At 35.1% G+C, this 19315-nt stretch overlaps 2 protein-coding genes across 6 annotated transcripts; one reads left to right on the forward strand and one right to left on the reverse strand.

Annotated features, from left to right (window-relative positions):
• Positions 1-953: 953 nt before the first annotated feature.
• LOC124211233 (uncharacterized) lies at positions 954-8204 on the forward strand. Of its 3 annotated transcripts, XM_069133966.1 has the most exons (5): positions 954-1229; positions 4224-4471; positions 4673-5183; positions 5898-6055; positions 7901-8204. In XM_069133966.1, the coding sequence occupies exons 1-5, from the start codon at positions 1209-1211 to the stop codon at positions 8103-8105; spliced, it is 1143 nt and encodes a 380-aa protein (XP_068990067.1). In that variant the 5' UTR covers positions 954-1208; the 3' UTR covers positions 8106-8204. The 3 variants fall into 3 exon arrangements, with proteins under 3 accessions (XP_068990067.1, XP_068990066.1, XP_046466033.1); XM_069133965.1 differs by having other exon boundaries at positions 4224-5183; XM_046610077.2 differs by having other exon boundaries at positions 963-1229; positions 4224-5183; positions 7916-8204.
• Positions 8205-9529: 1325 nt separating this feature from the next.
• LOC124211234 (1-acyl-sn-glycerol-3-phosphate acyltransferase gamma) lies at positions 9530-17818 on the reverse strand. Of its 3 annotated transcripts, none has more exons than XM_046610080.2 (7): positions 17608-17817; positions 14254-14493; positions 12706-12878; positions 12368-12529; positions 11923-12261; positions 10739-10958; positions 9530-10654 (listed from the first exon to the last, which is right to left on the reverse strand). In XM_046610080.2, exons 2-7 carry the CDS (start codon positions 14432-14434, stop codon positions 10566-10568), a joined length of 1164 nt encoding a protein of 387 aa, XP_046466036.1. In that variant the 5' UTR covers positions 14435-14493; positions 17608-17817; the 3' UTR covers positions 9530-10565. The 3 variants fall into 3 exon arrangements, with proteins under 3 accessions (XP_046466036.1, XP_046466037.1, XP_046466038.1); XM_046610081.2 differs by lacking the exon at positions 17608-17817 and adding an exon at positions 14708-14983; XM_046610082.2 differs by lacking the exon at positions 14254-14493 and having other exon boundaries at positions 17608-17818.
• Positions 17819-19315: the final 1497 nt, after the last annotated feature.

The following is a 19315-nucleotide window of genomic DNA, read 5'->3' on the forward strand; positions in this document are numbered from 1 at the left end:
CAGTGATATGCTGTATAGCCGTGTAGAAACAATAACACCGATGTCACTTTATAGCTTCAATTGTCAAACGTTACGGGGACTAGAGTGTCGAAACAGCCGAATATACACTTTTTTCAGGAATTAATTAGGAACAAATAAATGAAAGTGAAAAAAAATTCCATTTGCACAGTGTTTATTAATGGTTTGAATAGTATGAACCAAATTTTTTTGAGAGGGTACCAATCCTACACGTTTCAATCCTACAAGTGAACAGTTGTACAAATTCGTTCCTACAAGCGGCGGTTCTACAAGTTCGTTTCTCCAGGTTCGTTTCGAAGAAGGAGGGTCAATTCTACAGAAATCAGTTCTACGGGGCAAATATTCTTCGGAATATGTTCTGGAGACTCGTTTCTACATAAATATTTTTCATGCCGAATGGTTGTGAACCAGATTTCTATCGGTAAACGTGAAGATACTGAAGCGAAATTGTGGACTCAATCTGCAAGTCCTATGACCAAATATCAAGATATGGGTCTAAACTGCGGATCGAAACTCTTGGGTTTATGCAATCATCTGACATAATTTTGAATCCAGTGGAAAAAATGTATCAAAATTACCAATCTTGCTGTATAGCTATACAATATGCTGTATTAGGTAAATTGCAATTAAAAACAACAGTTTTTCAACATCGTGGATTAGCAGAAAATGCTTTGTTCGTGAAAAATATGAATTTCGACCATTTGTTTACATGTGCTAGTTTTGCAATAAATCAATAAATAAAGAAATTTTGTATTTCTTTAGACATAGAAATATTTTACACACTATGTGGAATCAAAAAACTCGGCATTTGTTAGCAAAAAAGTAGTTTAATAAATAACAAACTCCAAAAATCATTAAAGGGTTAAACAGATCGTTCAGTCAACCGTGGCGACAATTTTATGTTATGCATTCACGCATGCTTCTAGTGTTCTTTCCAGTTATAAACTGAGCGTAATATAGAGCAGTGCGAACCGATCGGTAAATCGTTAATTTGCTCGATATTACAGTGGAGTACTTATACTTACGATGAGTAGACGTAGAAGTGAAAATCTAATAACAGATTGTTATACTCTGGGAGTGATTGTAAAGTAGGGGATCCGGTCGGAAGAGAGAGTTTGTTCAGAGAGACAGCGAGTCTCAACGTCTCACAATCGTGATTAGTCAATTTCTCAGTGCGACAGCTTACGGTCATGATTTCGGCGAAAAGTCTTGTGAGTAACTAACTGACTTAATTATACCTTATTAATAATTCGTGAAAAACAACGTATAACACCAAAAATGGGAAAATCAGATTTTATAGTCCAGCAAACAAAGTGTTCTCGTATACGGTGTGTAGAAAAATAACAGATTTCACTCAAAACTGCAGAAAAAGAGAAACACGTCAAGGTTTTGGTAATAAATACCCGTGTCAACTAAATTTTTTATTACAAATGTAATAGTTTTTACTCGGCACACAGCGATTTCCACTGCTTCTATATGTAGTAAATTCTACATTTACGAAGTATATTCTACCAAAAAAAAACCGATGTGTCCCTCTTTTCCTGCAGTTTTGAGAAATACCCACTCTTTTATTCTCTCTGTGTGAGAATTTTGGAAGTACGTACAGCAAAATCGAGACCAAAATAGATATCGTAATCCAGCAAGTATCATAAAAAATGTGTCTTGGAGTCCCTGTGTTAACAATATTTTTAACTCGTTCTACAAATCTTTCGCGATTTGAAAAAATGATCGCCTAAGCGGAATGCAGATATAATGAGACTGCGACTATTGGCTCAAGTTTATCAACACAGCTTCACGTTATACACGGAGAAATTACCGAGAATATTGTGCTGTGTAAAAATGTGCCTTTATCCTACAAGACGTTATCATTTCTGGGTGTTAATTCTATAACATTGTTACTCGTCTACCCGCAAGTTTAAATCTCATGTATGAGAATTTCGAAGCAATGTTTGTTGTAAGATAAAAGGTATATTCTGTATACGATCAGCTGTCATCCAATTAGAAACTTTGTTAAAGGTATTCAATCAGTCGCGCACGAGTTGCTTTGACTCTAGTTTTACTAGGATACAAATTCCAATGTATAGTCAACTGGTGCGAGTTAACAATAAGATACAGGCATGGACATAATATCGTGCTGTTTCTCGGTATGAATTGAAAAAAACCCGAACGTACCGAACATGGACAAAGGAGCAGCAAAAAATTACATACTCAACTTTCTACGAATTTCGATACATAAATTTCTTTACCACAAACTGGATTGAAATGGCCATTACTTAACTCTTCGAGTCACATGCCATTCAGCTGAGTCAACTTTTATAACAAGATAGTATTCTAAGGTTTTTGGGGTCACTGATTACGAATCTGAAATCAGATTTCGAAATTCAAGATGGCGCATACAATATGGTGAACGAAATTTTTTAATTTGATCGAATACGGTCAAAAAACTCTATGCACGGGTTTTCGGGGCTGCTGATTGAATTTGCCATATTGAATTTGAAAAATCTGATTTTAGATTCGTAATCAGCGACCCCAAAAACCCTGGATAGAGTTTTTTCACCGGATTCGATCAAATTTGAAATTTTCGGTCAACGTATTGGATCCACCATTTTCAATTATTAAAATCCAATTTCTAATTCGTAATCAGTGACCTCGAAATTTATAAATTATGTAACACATGGAAATGGTGAGGGGTTAAGTTTCTCAGAAATGAATTATTCCTTCAATTTTCACGATTTTTGTCAATCAATTTGTTTCTAACAATAATAATTTACATTGTATCTTGATAATTACTCTCGAGTATTGAAAATCTCTCAGTATACTATCAGAAATAATAGAAACCCGCAAAGAAATATGTTGAAGAGTTTTCAAAATATACAAAAAATGGATATAAAATAGATGGTAAGAATACTTAACACTATGACTCAAAGGGTTAACAAGTGCTCTAATCGTTTTTCTGACAACTTCCATACATATCACATCGTTATCATGCTGCAAGTTGATTTACAAATTCAACTGGGTGTGAACGCTGTTGGGTAGCGGTTACTACGGCTGTGCAATATTTCGGTGTACCGAATTTTTTCTTCGATATCTTTGTTTTGAAAATATTTCGGTATCAAGATCAGCTTTCAATACCGACGCCGAAATCTTGATATCATCATACCGAAAGTCGAAACTACCGATGACAAAATACGGAAATATCGAAATACCAAAATATTACAATCACAACTCTCGATTGCCGCGACCGTAATATCGAATTGCAGCAATGAAAAAACCGAATATTCCATGCTTTTGCGGCACTTCCTCTACATTGCCTGCTACGAATAATCTTCGGATAATATGTATTTTCACAGTAATACTACCATCTTCTTAAATCATAGTAGTTGGTATATTTGAGTATTTGACTACAGTTGACCGGACTTGGAGGGGTTAGTGACAGGTAATTTCAGTTTTTCGGTATTTCACCTTTATTATAATATTTCATCGGCATTCGGGTATCTTATTGATAATTTGGTGTTTTATCGATGTTTTAGTATTTTATCGGCAAAACAATATGTCGATAATCACCGACACGAAGGCAGATAAAACAAACATTTTCGAAACTTTTTGAGACGGCCCTACGGCTGAATTTTTTTTAATATTGGCGAATTACCTAGAACATCACATTTGCAGTCGTGGGGCAGAATTATTCACCGATCTGTGGAAGTTGATGTCACACAATCTGGTTTTACTCTTCAGTGAAACTTTGTCGAGAGCAGCATTTCTGCCCTATTGTAATATATCTCGTCTGACCGACGCATTTTGACTCTAATATTACAAGAAACATTCCATGCCATGTGTATAGAATCCAGGAGAATTGCTTAATGCCATAGTCAAACTTTGAATTATAATTTAAGTTGAACACTCTTTAATATTAATTTTTTTCACGCGCTCAGCGATTTTCTCGAAACCCGTTCTTCGAGAGCGTATACTAGTCAAGGAATAAAAAATTTTCAGTTTCCCAACGGCGAAACAAACGGTTCATTGTTCTAATTTCAAGGCAGAAAATATTTGAAAAATTGGTTACCGTGTTCAGATTTTATTCAAGATTTAAAGTGGTTCGTTTTTTTTTTGGTCACCCTGTAATGTAGTTTTACCTGAGCCTTAACGGTCATTAATAAATTGCACAAATTCTGTTTTGACATCAAATTTTGACGTGTTTGTTTAAGCTCAACTTTGGGGTGTTCATCATTCTCGTTATCAGGCCGCGAGTTCGTGCAGTACTGGTCAATTATGAAAAGCCATTTCCTCATCGTTTTCCAGTACGCGAAGTATCTCGTGTCGCATTCACGCAGTATTCGGATGTGCCCATGCTGAGCTTGGAAGAAATACAAGAAGGTTTCCCGTTTCTGAAAATACAATCTGATAACGTTGCTGATCGTGCAAATACGAGACGCTCCTTCAATACTAGACCACAGTATGTATTTTATTATGTGCCGACGGAATTCCCCTCAAATTCTGGCGGTATCTCGGATTTCCACCATAGCCATGGCAATCCCAAGCCAGTCCCGGTATCAGATAAACGTTACTCTTTGAGAAATGAAATCAATCGTAGCTTACAAGGTAAAACAGTTTATTCGAAGGAGTTGACAAGAAAAACTGAGCCAGTTAATTCCAGATTTGACAAGAAACTCATAATCCCTAAAGCTGAGGGTTCAATGGGATTCGCAGGTTTATTCAAGGAGAATCTACAGCGACATGAACGATACAGAAAACGGTATAATGATGAAAGAGACAAAGAATTCGAGTCTACTACCAAGACGATTAACAGTGATAATCAGTTTGTATATGTACCAAACAAAAAATTTAATGATAGAGACTTCTCGGATAAAACACACATTTTGCAAATCTCAGAGACTAGAGCCATACCTAATCGATCGTACCCTAGAGTCCCATCTCGTTACGTACAGCCACCAATGGTGGAGTACGAGAACAAGAAGTTTTGGGTAAAGAACAAGCGGAAATCCAAACGACCAACGGTCGACTCGGCCACAAACGAAGAGAGGTTGAAAAATCACAGAAACGCGAGTCAGAAAAAATCAAAAGAAACAAGTCCAGTAAATAAAACACACTTGAAAAATCACCGTCCAGTATATGACAGAGAGCATGATCCGGAGGAACTCACCAAGGTAACGCATTAAGATGAGACGCACATACCTTACACTTTATAAGATTGAATCAACTTTGTAATATTGCGAGTTACTCGTGGATATACGATTGGAAATTCTCATTCAGTAATATATGAAAAAAAAAAAAAAGAAAAACATTATTATTAAGAAGAATCAGATCAATTTATACATCTCTGTAGGATTTTCGAAAATTCATGATCATAGAACTCTGATATTTTACTCGCTCTTTCGCCTTTTACATCTACTATAGTTTGCAGTTCAAGATTGAACCTTCCAAAAATCAGAACTTGCTGAAAATTGTGATAGTACGTCAATCAACTCTTATTATTTTTACTACACAGCACGTAAATCGAATCATAAGTCATGCAAAATTGTAGCAACGTTGCACCCGTAAGAATTTTTGTCAATCTATTCGAAAATATTAATTTCTAAAGATTTCCACAAGTATTTTATAATATCAATATAGTTATTCTACAACGTCAATTTTCATCGGATTTGGTAGATGACTAAAAAACTGCGTACTATGCACAACTGTAATCGTTTCTGTATCCCTATAAATTGAAAACCGACACTGCTGAAAAAGACACCTCGTACAAGATTTTGGAAGGTACAATCTGGGCTAGACACGCCATATACGAATTTGAGAAATGAGAAACCAAAACCAGAAAGAATTCGTACATTTTTGATATCTTAATATGCATATCACCACGTAAGAGCTCAACAAACGGGAAAGCGGAAAGATTGCACAGACGTCCAAAAGAAGATCCCAAAGACACTTTGACACTCTCACAAGATGGAGACCGAGTAGAATTTCAAATACATGGCCACGAAGGACCAGAGACGTACATCTTTGGTTACGATACTGGCGACGGGTAAGCGTCGATGTGGTTTCTTGTTGTTATCTAACACTAATAAAACTTAATATCATACTTTAAAATGCCAGTATAGTGGCGTATAGAGATCTCAGAAATTAATAATCACGCAAAGCACATGAAAACTTTATAATACAAAAGCAGGGTCTATTATACTCGTACCGTTACGTGGTCACTCAATTTGGTTTCGAAAATTCCCTAACTTTATCCTGTCTCCCTGACTAAAATAATCCTTTTCCCTGAGTTTTTGCCTCGATATATCGCATTTCGCAATTACAAGTTTTCATTACTTTCGTAAACGCTAGAATTGAATAGTTCATTAATTGGAAGCAGATTGTTGTAAATACATGACAAGAAAAGCGGGTGCATATAAGGTTGGATGAATGGGCCTAGTGTCTGAATCAAAAGTTAGGAAAAGAAGAATTCATAATTTTAGAAAAGATTTTATTACTAGAACGTTCGAAATCATTTTATTCTGGTGTTTCTTAATCGAATTTTAATGTCCTTGGACCCATTTAACTCGCCGACCAGATCTCTACGAATTGTCTGAGAAATCTGAGAAATTTTACATTAGTCTAGTTATAACGTCTAAATGGAATTGTTGACGAACATCTGCTTGTGCAGTACTCACACGAATCTATTGTTTCCTATCCACTCTAGAGATCTTTACAGTGAAAAAAATACGCCCGAGACCATCAGAATTGGATCAAAAACATCACAGGTTTTTTAAACGGTCTTGCATCTCTTCTCGACTTTTGGTTTAGAAGATAGGGCCCCCGTTCATTCTCAGCATACATATTAACATTGTTCGAGAGTATGCAGCAAGGGCAAAAAGAATTTAAAAACCTTTCCACCTAGCATATGCTAGCGAGAATAATCATGAGTAGCTAGAGCAAGTAATTAAAAATAATTGAAAAATAGAAATGTTGCATTAAGGGGGAAGGCAACTGTGACGGCCAGAAAAATAACCGATTTTTAAGAATTTTTTTCACAGGGATAACTAATTAATAAAGGGATCAGATTATCGGTATTTTATTAAGTGTATATTAAATTTTGTTTTATATAAATTTTTATTCAAACACATTGAAATTAACAGAGATATGGGCCTTGACTTAACGATTAATAAAAAAAACTTCATCGTGGCATTGATATCTCGGTAAAGGGTTATCTGAAAATAAAAAACAAAATTTTATCAATATCTATACAAATATAGCTATCGTTGTACGAGGCTGTTTTCTTTCCATTATGATTTACACAATAGCGACGGATTAAAATTTTTTTCTTCCAAAGCCCTCTTTTTTATTCTAGCAGTTGTCATTTTGTAAATAATCTAAAAACAAAAAAACGGCCACGCACAACGATAGCTACATTTCTATACATATTGATAAAAAAAATTTTTTTTTCACATAACCCTTTACCGCAATATCATCAATGCCACGACGAAGGGGAAATTTTTTGATTAGTCGTTAAGTTAAAGCCTAGTTAAAGTTTATTAATAAAAATTTATATAACATAAGTTTAATATACACTTAATAAAATACCGACAATCCGATCTCTTCTATGAGTTATCCCTATGAAGAAAATTTTAAAAAATCGGTTATTTTTTCAGCCGTCGTAGTGGCCTTCCCCCTCATACAGTACATTTCCTGGAATTCCAAAGAAAAACTATTATACTACTATTACTATAATTTCCTGACATTTCCCGTAGTTTGAAGTTCTCCAAACGAGTAGCCCTATGAAAGTGTGGATGAATGAGAATAAAAATAATGAAAATTTATATCATTCAATTAAAAAATTATGCATTATAGACACCGGTGCAAAGAAATATGTTGATGGTGCCAACAGTATTGATTATTTTAGGAAGAACAGGCATTTTCGTCTGGAAGAACGCCTTCGAGACGGATCGGTGAAAGGACATTATGGATACTATGATGCAAATGGGAAGTTGAAAATGGTCGAATACAAAGTCAGGCCCATAGGAGGCTACGTAGAAAAACACCACAAATCCAACGATCATGAGTCTGACCAGACCTCAAACACGAAAATGTAACTGTTACATGCAAGTAACACTTGGTGATTTGTTGTATACGAAATTCTAGCTATAGCTTTTGATATGCCTAATAAAAAAATAAATACATAAATGTCCTTAGACGAGAAGACTTCTTCAATTCTTTTCTATTTGACGGTATACAATAATATATTGTGTTACGAGTACGGGAAATGCGCGATTACCAATGAGTCTGAAGTTTGCAACGTAAGCCACAGTGAGGCCAGTACTATATTCATAGAGTCGGATATCGCTCATCCGCACGTCTGACAAAGCTATTTTTTTCTAATATATGTAAAGGAAAGATTGATTTGAGAAGAAACGCAGATATCATTGACAGCTCGTAAAATTGCGGTTATGTAACTTACGCTCGATGAAACAGTGCGTACAGTTGAGTTATTTGAAAGTGCGTCTCAGCTAAAGAAAACCCTAGTGTATAAAATCCTACGCTTTAGTTGTGCGCATGCGCCAACGTTATTTTATCGCACTGTTCGGAAATGGGACACTTTACTCCCGCGCCACAGGCTGCAAAAGTCAAGCTTTCCAAACACGTGTTGAAGAAACAATTTCTACTACACGGGCACGAAAAACGCGGGTTTTAAAGTGTATGTGGCTGGCTGAAACTTGCATGGCAGTTTCTTGACCGGGAAAATAAAATTCTTGACACAGAAAAAAAAACTCTTGCAAAAGGAAAACAACTAGGAACGTGCTGCCTCTAGCGGATAATCTTGGTGTTTCAATACGACGTTTATGATGTTGCAAAGCGGCTGCACCAGACTCACTCGCTCGTTTCACAAGACGCGAAAACACATATTTCGAACCACTGAAATAATAATACTGTGACGACTTGCATGGCTAGGTATAGGTATACGGGTGGTTTTCCGGAGAGAGAGGTAGCTCGGAGGTGAAGTGATGTCTCTCTTGCACCAGTACAGTCATTCAAAAAGCTTGTGCACCAAAGATCAGTGCCCCTTTCGTAAAACAGTGATGTTACATTTTTGCTTAGATTGTTCCGCGCATGAGCAGTAACCAGGAGAAAGAATCAACACTTCATCTTCGAGCTATCTCTCTCTCGAGAACCTCACCACCGCAGTAGTCGTTCCAGTATTATTATAGTTTACTGTTTCGAATATGTGTTTTGTTAGAGGATTATTTTGTGCATGTTTCTCAACAAAGTGGTTAGTCATATCTTTGGGATACTCATGAAGATGTTATTGTAAATTGCCTAAATACTGATTTCTACACAATTTTTGTAAGCTGTATTAATCGGCGGTCAAAATATGGATTTACACCGGAAAAATCGTTCTAGATTTCAATAATGCCTGCGTTTCAAACATTCATATATTAAGTATGTTCCTAGAAAAAATAATCATAACTTTTTTCGTTAAATCAAGATTATTTATCTGACATAAATATTTATAAAGGTGTGATTGAAAAGCTGTTTATTTAACCATAACAGTCAATGGTTTAAAAAAGAAATCTAAACACAAACACATATACCTCTTAACCAGTATCTATAATATGAATATTGTTATATTAATATCAGTAGTCTATACCAAAAATTTATGCTTCTCTGATTACAATCTCTCGCCGTAAGTATTTTGTTCATTGCTAAACAAATGCCAGTCATATCCAACCAAAAATTGCATATTTTTAGGGGGTGCATAGAATGAGTAGAACAGATTGTTATAATCCTGTATCTTTCGGGTCCTCAGTCTCATATTTGTGTTATTCTACAAATTTCTCTCCTCTTTTCGTCAATTTTGTTTTCATTGATATTACAAAGAATGTTATAATATGTCTCTCGTGGATTTCGATCGCCTGTACAATATTAGTAAATAAAAGGAAAAAAATATCTGTTCAGTCAAATCCCTTGCAATTAACTTAATCAGTTTCATTTTTGGAAATACCATGCCGGAGTTTTGTCAGCAGGACTGATATATTCGAGTGAGGAGATGGAAGCTAAAAATTCTGCATATTATGCTATACATGCATATATGTATTGGATACATATTTATAATACGTGCTATAATAATCCAATTCCAACAGGTATCAAATTGTTATATCGCTGTTCACAAATTAATTGCTCGAAATTTCATTATTATTGTGGTATAGTATTGTTAAGAGTTCGAAGAGAAGCGGAGAAAGGCATAGGAAATAAGCGTCATCCTTTTATTTCTCTTTCAAGTTGGTTTGACCAGCTCGATTGCTTGTTTCAAGTGCTGTACCTGCTTTTGTTTTCAATAGTCTGTGATCTGAAGTTCGCCACTCACTGATCGCAGAAAGGAGGGTGGCGCCGCTCTTTGTTTCCCCGCATCTTTTTAAACTACTATCAATATAATTATCTATTCTCAACTGGCAAATATATCTTAATAACTTCTTATATTTTATTTATACATATTTTGTTTCTCTGTTTTGTTCTGGCTTGTTCGATCCAAAAACAAGAACTGTCTATTTGTGTGCTCACTGAGGCTTCTTACTTTCCGCGGATCCGTATGACGAACTTTTGCTTATCTCAGACATTCCAATTGTTTTATACATCAGCAGGAAAACTGCAAATCAATACATCAGATATTTAATTAATCTAGCGGAAAATTTAGAACTTTGTTGGTTTGTGTAAAAGGAGAATAACTTACATAATAGGATGATCCCTACTCCGATGAAAAAGTATACTGTAGACCCAGATAGTAGAAGGTTGACAAGATAGTACAACATGGGAACAAGTACAACAATAGCCCAGAAAGTGGTATTTATGAGAGAGTAATATCTCCTTTCCAGCTTGAAGGACCCTGTTGGCGGTACCCCGCTTGTGGCGAAGAAGTCCCCTGTTTGCATAAAACTCTCTGCCATTCGATCCTATTAAACAAAAAATTGATAAACAAACGCATTAGTCATCATACCTGTTAAAATATTCGTAAAAATCTAACAAAATGACAAAGTTAAAGTTAGTAACATCACATAACGAACATTGGAAAAAAAATCAGTAGTTTACGACTTTACAATGACTTCAAACATGTTAAGTTTTTGAAATATAACATATCTTTAGCGTTCTCATGGTTTACTGAATGTCAAACAATCCCAAAGTTTTAACATCACGATTTTTTCTAAAAATGTATTATTACGACAACGTTACAAATTTTAACCTAATATAATTCATATGCGACAATTCTGCCATGCTATAAATACAGCACGTGACTTTAATTAAATAACAAGTAAATAAGAATTCTTTTCATTGGTGGTCATTTTTTGGATGTGAATTGGCGTTATATTATTTGATAAATAAAAAACAAATAAAAATCACCTGGCACATAAAAACCAGTTGTAGAACTTCAAGCTAATCCCGTTTACTCCAAATATAATCATTTTGATGATAATGAAGTAAAACGCACATACACGCGACAGGAGGGAGTGGGAGCGGCAGGTGTGTTGACTATAGCTTGTTCAAAATAAATTTTCCTTTCTACAAGTAACTCTGAAATGGCTAGACAGATTTTATCCAAAACATACCGAATTCCATGTGTGGTGTACCTAAATTAGCGGTCCAAATCCCAATGCTATCAATTTATGCGTTTTCGAGTTATCGTCGGCCAATAAGTTTATCACACTCACACACAAAAAATTATCATAAATGATTAGCAAGGTTTCGAAATATGAAATTAAAGTGACAATCTGACATCTATTTTCTGGTGTAAGTACAAAAATTTTCTTCTATTATAGAACGAGACGTTTATAAAAAAATAACCCATAATACGATTGAAATCACTTGAAAACTGGGTTCTGAATAGAGTAATGCAAGTACTTATCGTGGCACGTGACTTACCTTTTTCTGATAGATCTGGTGTAGCCAAGCCGCAGCGGCTTCATCCCCTTCGGGAACTTCAGCGAGCGGAATCCTATTTATGTACATATGAGCTTCTACTTTCTCTCCTAGAAGAAGATTTGTCATAGTTGGCTTAACTACTTCTGTTGGCTTGAATGCCAACTGAATGTCATAGATAGCACCCACTTTCCCTCTTAAATGTGGAAGACTTGCTGTAAATCCTTTTGTGCGTGGGGTTAAATGGTGTTTTAATACTGGTAGCCCCTTTTCATGTGCAAATTTTTGGCTAGCTTCATGTTTCTCTGGGGTGAAACGTGTCCCTTCTGCATACAACAATAGCTGTAAATATTAAACAATCGTCAATCAAATTGCAAACTAATTGGAGAATTTTAGATTATATTCTGAGAGTTATTGACATTGTATGTTTCAAAATGGCTCGACTCACCCACATCGTATCCGGATAGTCGGCTAATTCTCTAATTTGTTCACCTATAGTTTCTTTGTCCTTTTCCCAACTCCTTTCTAAGAATACACTTTCCGCAAATTTCCAAGCCCATCCCAGTGTAGGAATATACTGAATTGACTTTTTTGCATAGGCTTTACAGTTCTGCAATCGAATTTACATGCATATTCATTTTGTTACTAATTATTTTTCTACTAATTTAGCTATTTAGAAAATTAGACAAATAAAAAATCTTAAAATTTACGAACTAAATATTTAACAAAGTTGTATTATTTTATGTGAGTACATCATTACTGTCAAGGTTCCAATTCACAGCTTACCCCTAGCATTTGAATACGTTCACAGAACATCCAGCCCACTAACCAGTCGATTTCATAACTATGGTTCATTAGTAAGTATCCGTGTTCATTGCCGTAATATTTGTCAAACTCTTCCTTGTTTATATAACATATGACATCTGTACCCGACCACCATTCAGCCATGAACACTAATTCTGTAAGATTAAAAGTGACGACTCAATGTTACGAGTACTCAAATAATTCCTGTGCTATTCTTTTCTGAAAGAACCACTACTTTCTTTGTGTGTATAATTATACATTCATTTATCCATTTGTATACAGCCAAATGTCTTACAGTGTCAATATACAAGGTGGTCCGTGTAAAAAAATTAAACTAAAACTATTCTTGGCAATTTTTTTTTTAAAGAAACAGGTCGAGAGTTAGAGCCGATTGAAATTCACCAATCAGAGCGCAGATGGGAGACCGCCAGCCGGGTGCGCCAGCCTAGGGCAAGGCTAGCGTACGCCACACCGGACTGAGAGAGTATCGTTTCTACAAGTCCGTATAGTTAAATGTATATAATAACTTATGGTCCAGCCAGCCTACAATTTCAAAAATTGTTTTGAAAAATTCGGTTGCTTAAACCTTTGTTATAGAATATACAGAAATAACTAACCGTGACTTCCGAAACTTAATGTGATTGAAATTATATATCTGTTAATAATTGGTTCTTTCGTAAGTGAAGGTAAAGCTGAAAATGAATGGATGGTTGGATGAAATTGTGATCAGTATTACAGCATTCTGTCATATATGATTATATATTTTGATTGTAACGATTCTCAAATTTAATTAACCCTTTGCAGCATACATTTGTCCTTGCAGTCAAATTTTTTGAAACCAGGTATATAAGGGTTCTCGAGTTCACTGATTTAAAAAATGCGGTCAGATCTGAGAAATTTAGAAAATTAAAAATAGCGGATCTAATATGAATGAATAGTATCAATTTTTATATTTTCAGTCCACCATATTCAATCCATTATTTTGAATTTTCGAATTTTGATATCGGCTTCGTTTTTAGCAACCCCATAAACCCAAGATTACAGAGTTCTACTTTTCTAGTACCCGTAACTTTGCCACAATGACATTTATTATGTAAAAAGAGGTATTTTCAACACTTTGTTTATTTATAGCGCACACTATATTAGCAGAATCATCATAATCCCTCTTGAAACATCAACCTTGACATCTTGGTAGTCAAGTTAAGGAAAAAAAATAAATAAAATATTACAGCGATATCTCAAAAATTGAATATAAATCTTAAATAACCGTTTTAAAAAAGGTGTCTCACATATGAGACGCTGTGCCACAAAGTATTAGGAAGCAATTTGAGACTAAAAATATTAATAATTCAAAAAAAGTAAACGATCATTAATTTTGTAAAGAAAGTGACTACCCTAATTTTGAAACAAGCTTTTTCAACATAATAATAAAATTTCAAACTTTAATAAAAAATCTTCAGTATAAATATATTTCTGGGACTGACGGGTTCTATGTAAATTGTAAAACATCTGTAGCTAAAAAAAACTTACGAGAGTAAAACGAGTAGCACAGATAGTAATTCAGTTTTCGGTACAGGTATTTTGAGAATGGACGTAAACCAATGTACAATATACATTGGAATAGATTAATAATCAGTCCAGATGTAAAAAATGTGATAGCAAACATCAGGTGAACCACCGAGGATCGCTTCAATGACGCCAAGACCCCCATTTTCTATTATATACTTCTAATATGTGCGTTTTGTTGAAGACATACATTCAATTTTCAACCTGCAACATAAAAAAGATTAGAGTTCATTTTTCGGACTGAGAAAATACGGAATAATCTCACTGGCAACATTAACTATTACACAAACAATAATTATATTGGACCATTTAATGTGAAGCTGATAATTTTTTTTTCCTATAGTCGTTAATTTTGAAGCACATCTAAAATTCCAATAATAAATTAAAATATCAATGCAATATTTAGCAATCATTTTACCATTTCATATTTTTCAATCGCTTACAAAGTTTCTTCCAATCCACAGAAATTTAATTTCAAAATTCGGTATTAGTGGCACCTTGATTACCTTGATCGACCGGAAATTTATGTGTATTACTTGCAATTAATATCTAGACAGCTATTCAAACTGAAGTTTTTGGTTCAAACATTTATTTTCAAGATGTAGGAAAAGTGCCATTTTTGCAAAGCAATAAATTGAAGCCACAATATTGAAATTTACTTTTCACTTGACGTATACAAAGCGTGTATTAACAATGCCAAAATTATCACTATTTCAATCTATTTGTGTTTTAAACTTCTTGGCCTTTTTAAATTAGATAAGATTACTTAATCGTTTTACAAGGTAATATGTTATCAAGTGTGACCACTGTCTAATTTTCGAGAAGTGACGGACTTGAGCTCTACACTAACTCAGGCATGATAACTATGACTGGTTGAAAAATTTTACTGTTCAATTTATCAAATAAGCGTAATTTTTCTTGTTCAACACATGTTCGAAATTCTGTGCACCTGACAACAGACTGATACACGTTCCCACTGCATGAATCTAGCAAGATAGCATTCATTGTCATATCTCATCAATGCATTCAGTTACAATTTATTTCATCTCACATCATGTTTATTATGAATAATTGTAACAACAATGTGAACTTTGTCTCATTCCTCAGATGATAACCCTGATTTGTGATAATGAAATCGCAGTTGCAAATTTTTTCGCAATTTTACAATACATTTGTGAATCATTATAATGGAATTCAATTTTCTGTATGTATATCTGAATTCTAGTCTCAACAATGACAAATAGTTCTTAATCGTATAACGCAAGTAAAATAATTACTGATGCTAAACCAGTGATGAGAGCTGGAAATAATACTGTTAAGGTGTATCCTAGTGATATGCTTAACCAGCAAAATATAATGATATAATAATTGCACGAAATTATAATATGCTGTGGATAAATAACATGAATGCTGAATTTATAAACTTCGGTGAATCCAGTAGGTTGCCTTTCAAGATGGAGTTCAAACATAACTTTTCAATTGTTTTCACTACACTTCTAAACTAGTCGTAGAATTGGATAGTAAAAAAAAAAATTACTATCTGCAAGGATAAGTAAGAAACATAATTTTGTTTAAAGTTTTCAGGGAGTAAATAAAATTTCATAAAATAATGCTTACAACTTTAATAGATCCATTTACCAAGCCAGGAAATTATAGTACTTGAGGACATAGGTAATGAAAAAACTGCGAAATCATACAATATTGATAAAAAATTTTACAAAGTTTGCTAGAACAGCCAATCGGTCAACTATGATGTTCTGATAAAGTGACGAGGCTATAAAATTAAGATCAATAATGAAAATTACCGAATATTAATAAGTTGTTCTTCTTAGCAAGTTTCATAGATTGAGTAAACAAAATGTCCCAAGGCTGATGGAGCACCCACTAATTTAGGAAAATTCACAAAGAAACGTTAATTTGTGATTCAAAACAAATCCATGTTATGGATATTCACAAGAAGCACTCACAACATCAAATGCTAACCTTCACACAATAAAAAACAATTCTACCCATAGGTACAATTCTTTACTGTGATCAATAGGGACATGGACAACATGGAATTTACAGATAAAGTATTGAAATTTTGTAGGGTGACGAGTTTCCGAACTTGCCACAACACAGCCTGTCTAATGAGATTGAGAAAGTTTGAAGCTAAGGTGTTTCAACACCGGCATCGACAATTATTGCATCAACATACCTATTTAAAGTTTGTATATCGAAATAGGTAAATAATTGCCCCTACCACACACAGTGACATAGTCTGAGCAGAAGGTTATTTTCAATTTTACGTGCATCAGAGATAAATAACAGAAGCTGATATCGCACTGAAGATCTAAACTTTGATTTTCTTTGATTTAAACTGTATTTCTCTTCGTAATTAGTAATGAAAGGCATATTGGTCTTATATTCTTTGAATAGTTTATTACACCGGTCAATGTTATAAAAAAGATTATGAACAAACTTGTACATAAATTATTCACAAGTAGCTGGTAAAAATTGTCATCAATTTATATGCGTTAAGACAGGAAAGCTTCATGAAATTTTTGCAACGAGTGATTAATATAAGGCCTCTGATAATAGTTATCTGCATCAATGTCTTCTGTCACGATAAAATTGGATAAGGTGAATTTGCAATCACCTTTCGTATCAGAGATAAAGAAATGTGTGTTGAATGATTGAAATCATTGCCAAGGAAAGGCCACTGTGAGACTATTGTACAAGCCTTGCGTCAATTTTCAGGTATTATTACAAATTGGAAACAACTAATTGCATGAATCTCAAGTGTACTAGAAAGCAGTTGCTTTGGCATAAGTACAGTTGTGATAAAAGTGCCTACTTGTATATAAGCTTGTTTCTATTGAAGTATCGAGTCACATTGGTATTCCAGAATATGCGGAAAGTAACCAAGAACTTGAAAGTTGAGTTACAGAAATTGTTGAGAGAGTTTTCAGTGATTCAGCACAATTTGACGAATGAAATCAGCATTTGCCGTTTCATTTGCTGTAGAATTGATGCAAGAATAAAATTATATGTGCATACATACATATGTGTAGTGCTGATAGTGAAACAAGTAGTTCTATTTTATAATGTCAAGCTGATTGAATGAATTGATTGAAGGAAGTATTACGCAGCGGCAAAGATACGGCTGATTCGTAATAAACAATTATTAGTTTTACAGCTTATCAAAGAACAGTCATCCCCTGAATTCGAAGAGTGGAGAACAGTGTTGCGAACGTAGATAAGGTGGCCAAGTCGTGAATAAAGCTGAATATTATAAGTCAGGGTAATAACATAAAATACAGTCATTAATTAACTCACCTATTGTTGCATAATTGATTTTTCTGTTGAGTATGTAGTATTACATTGTAATCATTGATAGCATATATTTCTAACGGAGAAACTACGGCCTTGATTGGAATCAAAACAGTTGAGCGAAACCCAGAACTACAGACTACGATGCACGGTTTTGTATACAGGTCTGAAAACCGCAGGCGGTGGGAGAGGTAAATTCTTCATTGTGAAACATCAAAATACTTGAATATAGCATACAATACCCCTGTCTACATGACGACTAGGTGGCTGTTGATAGAACTACCAATTTAGCTTCAAAATAGGAACTTGATCCCCCGCCGTCGAAAATTTGGGGTTGTTTCCAAACCTGCATTCGTACCCGCCCGTACTTCAAACCGTATAAATACTTAAGTGTGGTGTGGTATTTACACATATGGAAATTGAATTTGTAAGGTCAATTTTCCCCCTTAAGGTGGGATTTCATGGGCAGCAAAGAGCAGCAAGAGTTTAGTAACTTACTAGATGTTACAAAAACCCGTCTACTAGTTTGACGCAGCAGCAGAGCTGTTCATTAAGGGTGCTATTTCATGAGCAGTAAAAAGCAGCAGCAGCAGCAGTTTTCCCCTATCACTTCCGGTGCAAGTTTCTGCTGCTCGCAGTTCAGTAGGTTTGTTCGTACTGCTACACTTTCTACACTTTCGTGGGGAGTGTACACTTGCGCGTTCGCTTTAGCGAACGTGACGTCGGATGGCGCTGTTCGTTTTACAAATGTCACTAGACTTTCGTTACACTTTGACCGTGTTCGTAAATTGACTGACAGTACTGAAAATTCCCTAGGACAGAGTCGGAGCTATCCACGAACTTGGAAGCGCAAAAGAGATGAAAGATTGCTGACAGTACTGTCAGTCAATTTTCGAACACGGCCTTTGTGTACACTTTTTACATTCGGTCTAGACCAAGTGTAAAAAGTGTAAAAAGTGTAAATGGTTCAATTGACATGAATGCTACAGGTTTTTCCACCACGTTAGTGAACTGTGATGCGATATACCTTAAAACTCTACAGTCAAGAAGCCGACGTACACTTCCCAGCAATCCCTAGTACACTACCCTAGTTCTTTTTACACTCGTGAGTGTAGAGTGTAGCTAGCACGAACAAACCTAGTTTCTGGAGCGACAAGCCACAAGATCACAAGAAGCCACGACCTATTTCATGAGCAGCGCTGCTGCTGCGTATAATTACAAGAATGATGCTAGTGAAAACTAGTAAGTTACTAAACCACTGCTGCCCTTTACTGCTCATGAAATAGCACCCTGAGGGTGCGTTCTGAAATTAGCTGACAGGGTTAAAGAATTTCTTAGGACAGAGGCAGAGCTACTCCCGAACACCGCAGCGCAAAAGAGATAAAAGATTGTCGACAGCACTGGAAATTAATATCGGAACGCACCAGTCGATTGCGTTGTCAATAGAGAACATCAACCTGCAGCTTACCGCCCGAGCCATGGAGACCAGAGAACAGGAGTCCGATCTCTATTGAAGAGCATACGAAAAAAAAGGTCCTCGAAAATTTATCGTTTAGCAGTTTTAGATTTTATCCAAAGCATTGCTGTCATCGTAAAGTTCCGAAGTGAACTTGGTAGGAATTGACTATGTATATTTATATAAACATGGATCGTGACGTGCTTTTACCTCAATTATCTGCACGGATTTATGGACGCAGCCTCCAAGCGGAGCCCT

This window comes from Neodiprion pinetum, chromosome 2 (assembly GCF_021155775.2).
Source record: "Neodiprion pinetum isolate iyNeoPine1 chromosome 2, iyNeoPine1.2, whole genome shotgun sequence".
Taxonomy (NCBI): domain Eukaryota; kingdom Metazoa; phylum Arthropoda; class Insecta; order Hymenoptera; family Diprionidae; genus Neodiprion; species Neodiprion pinetum.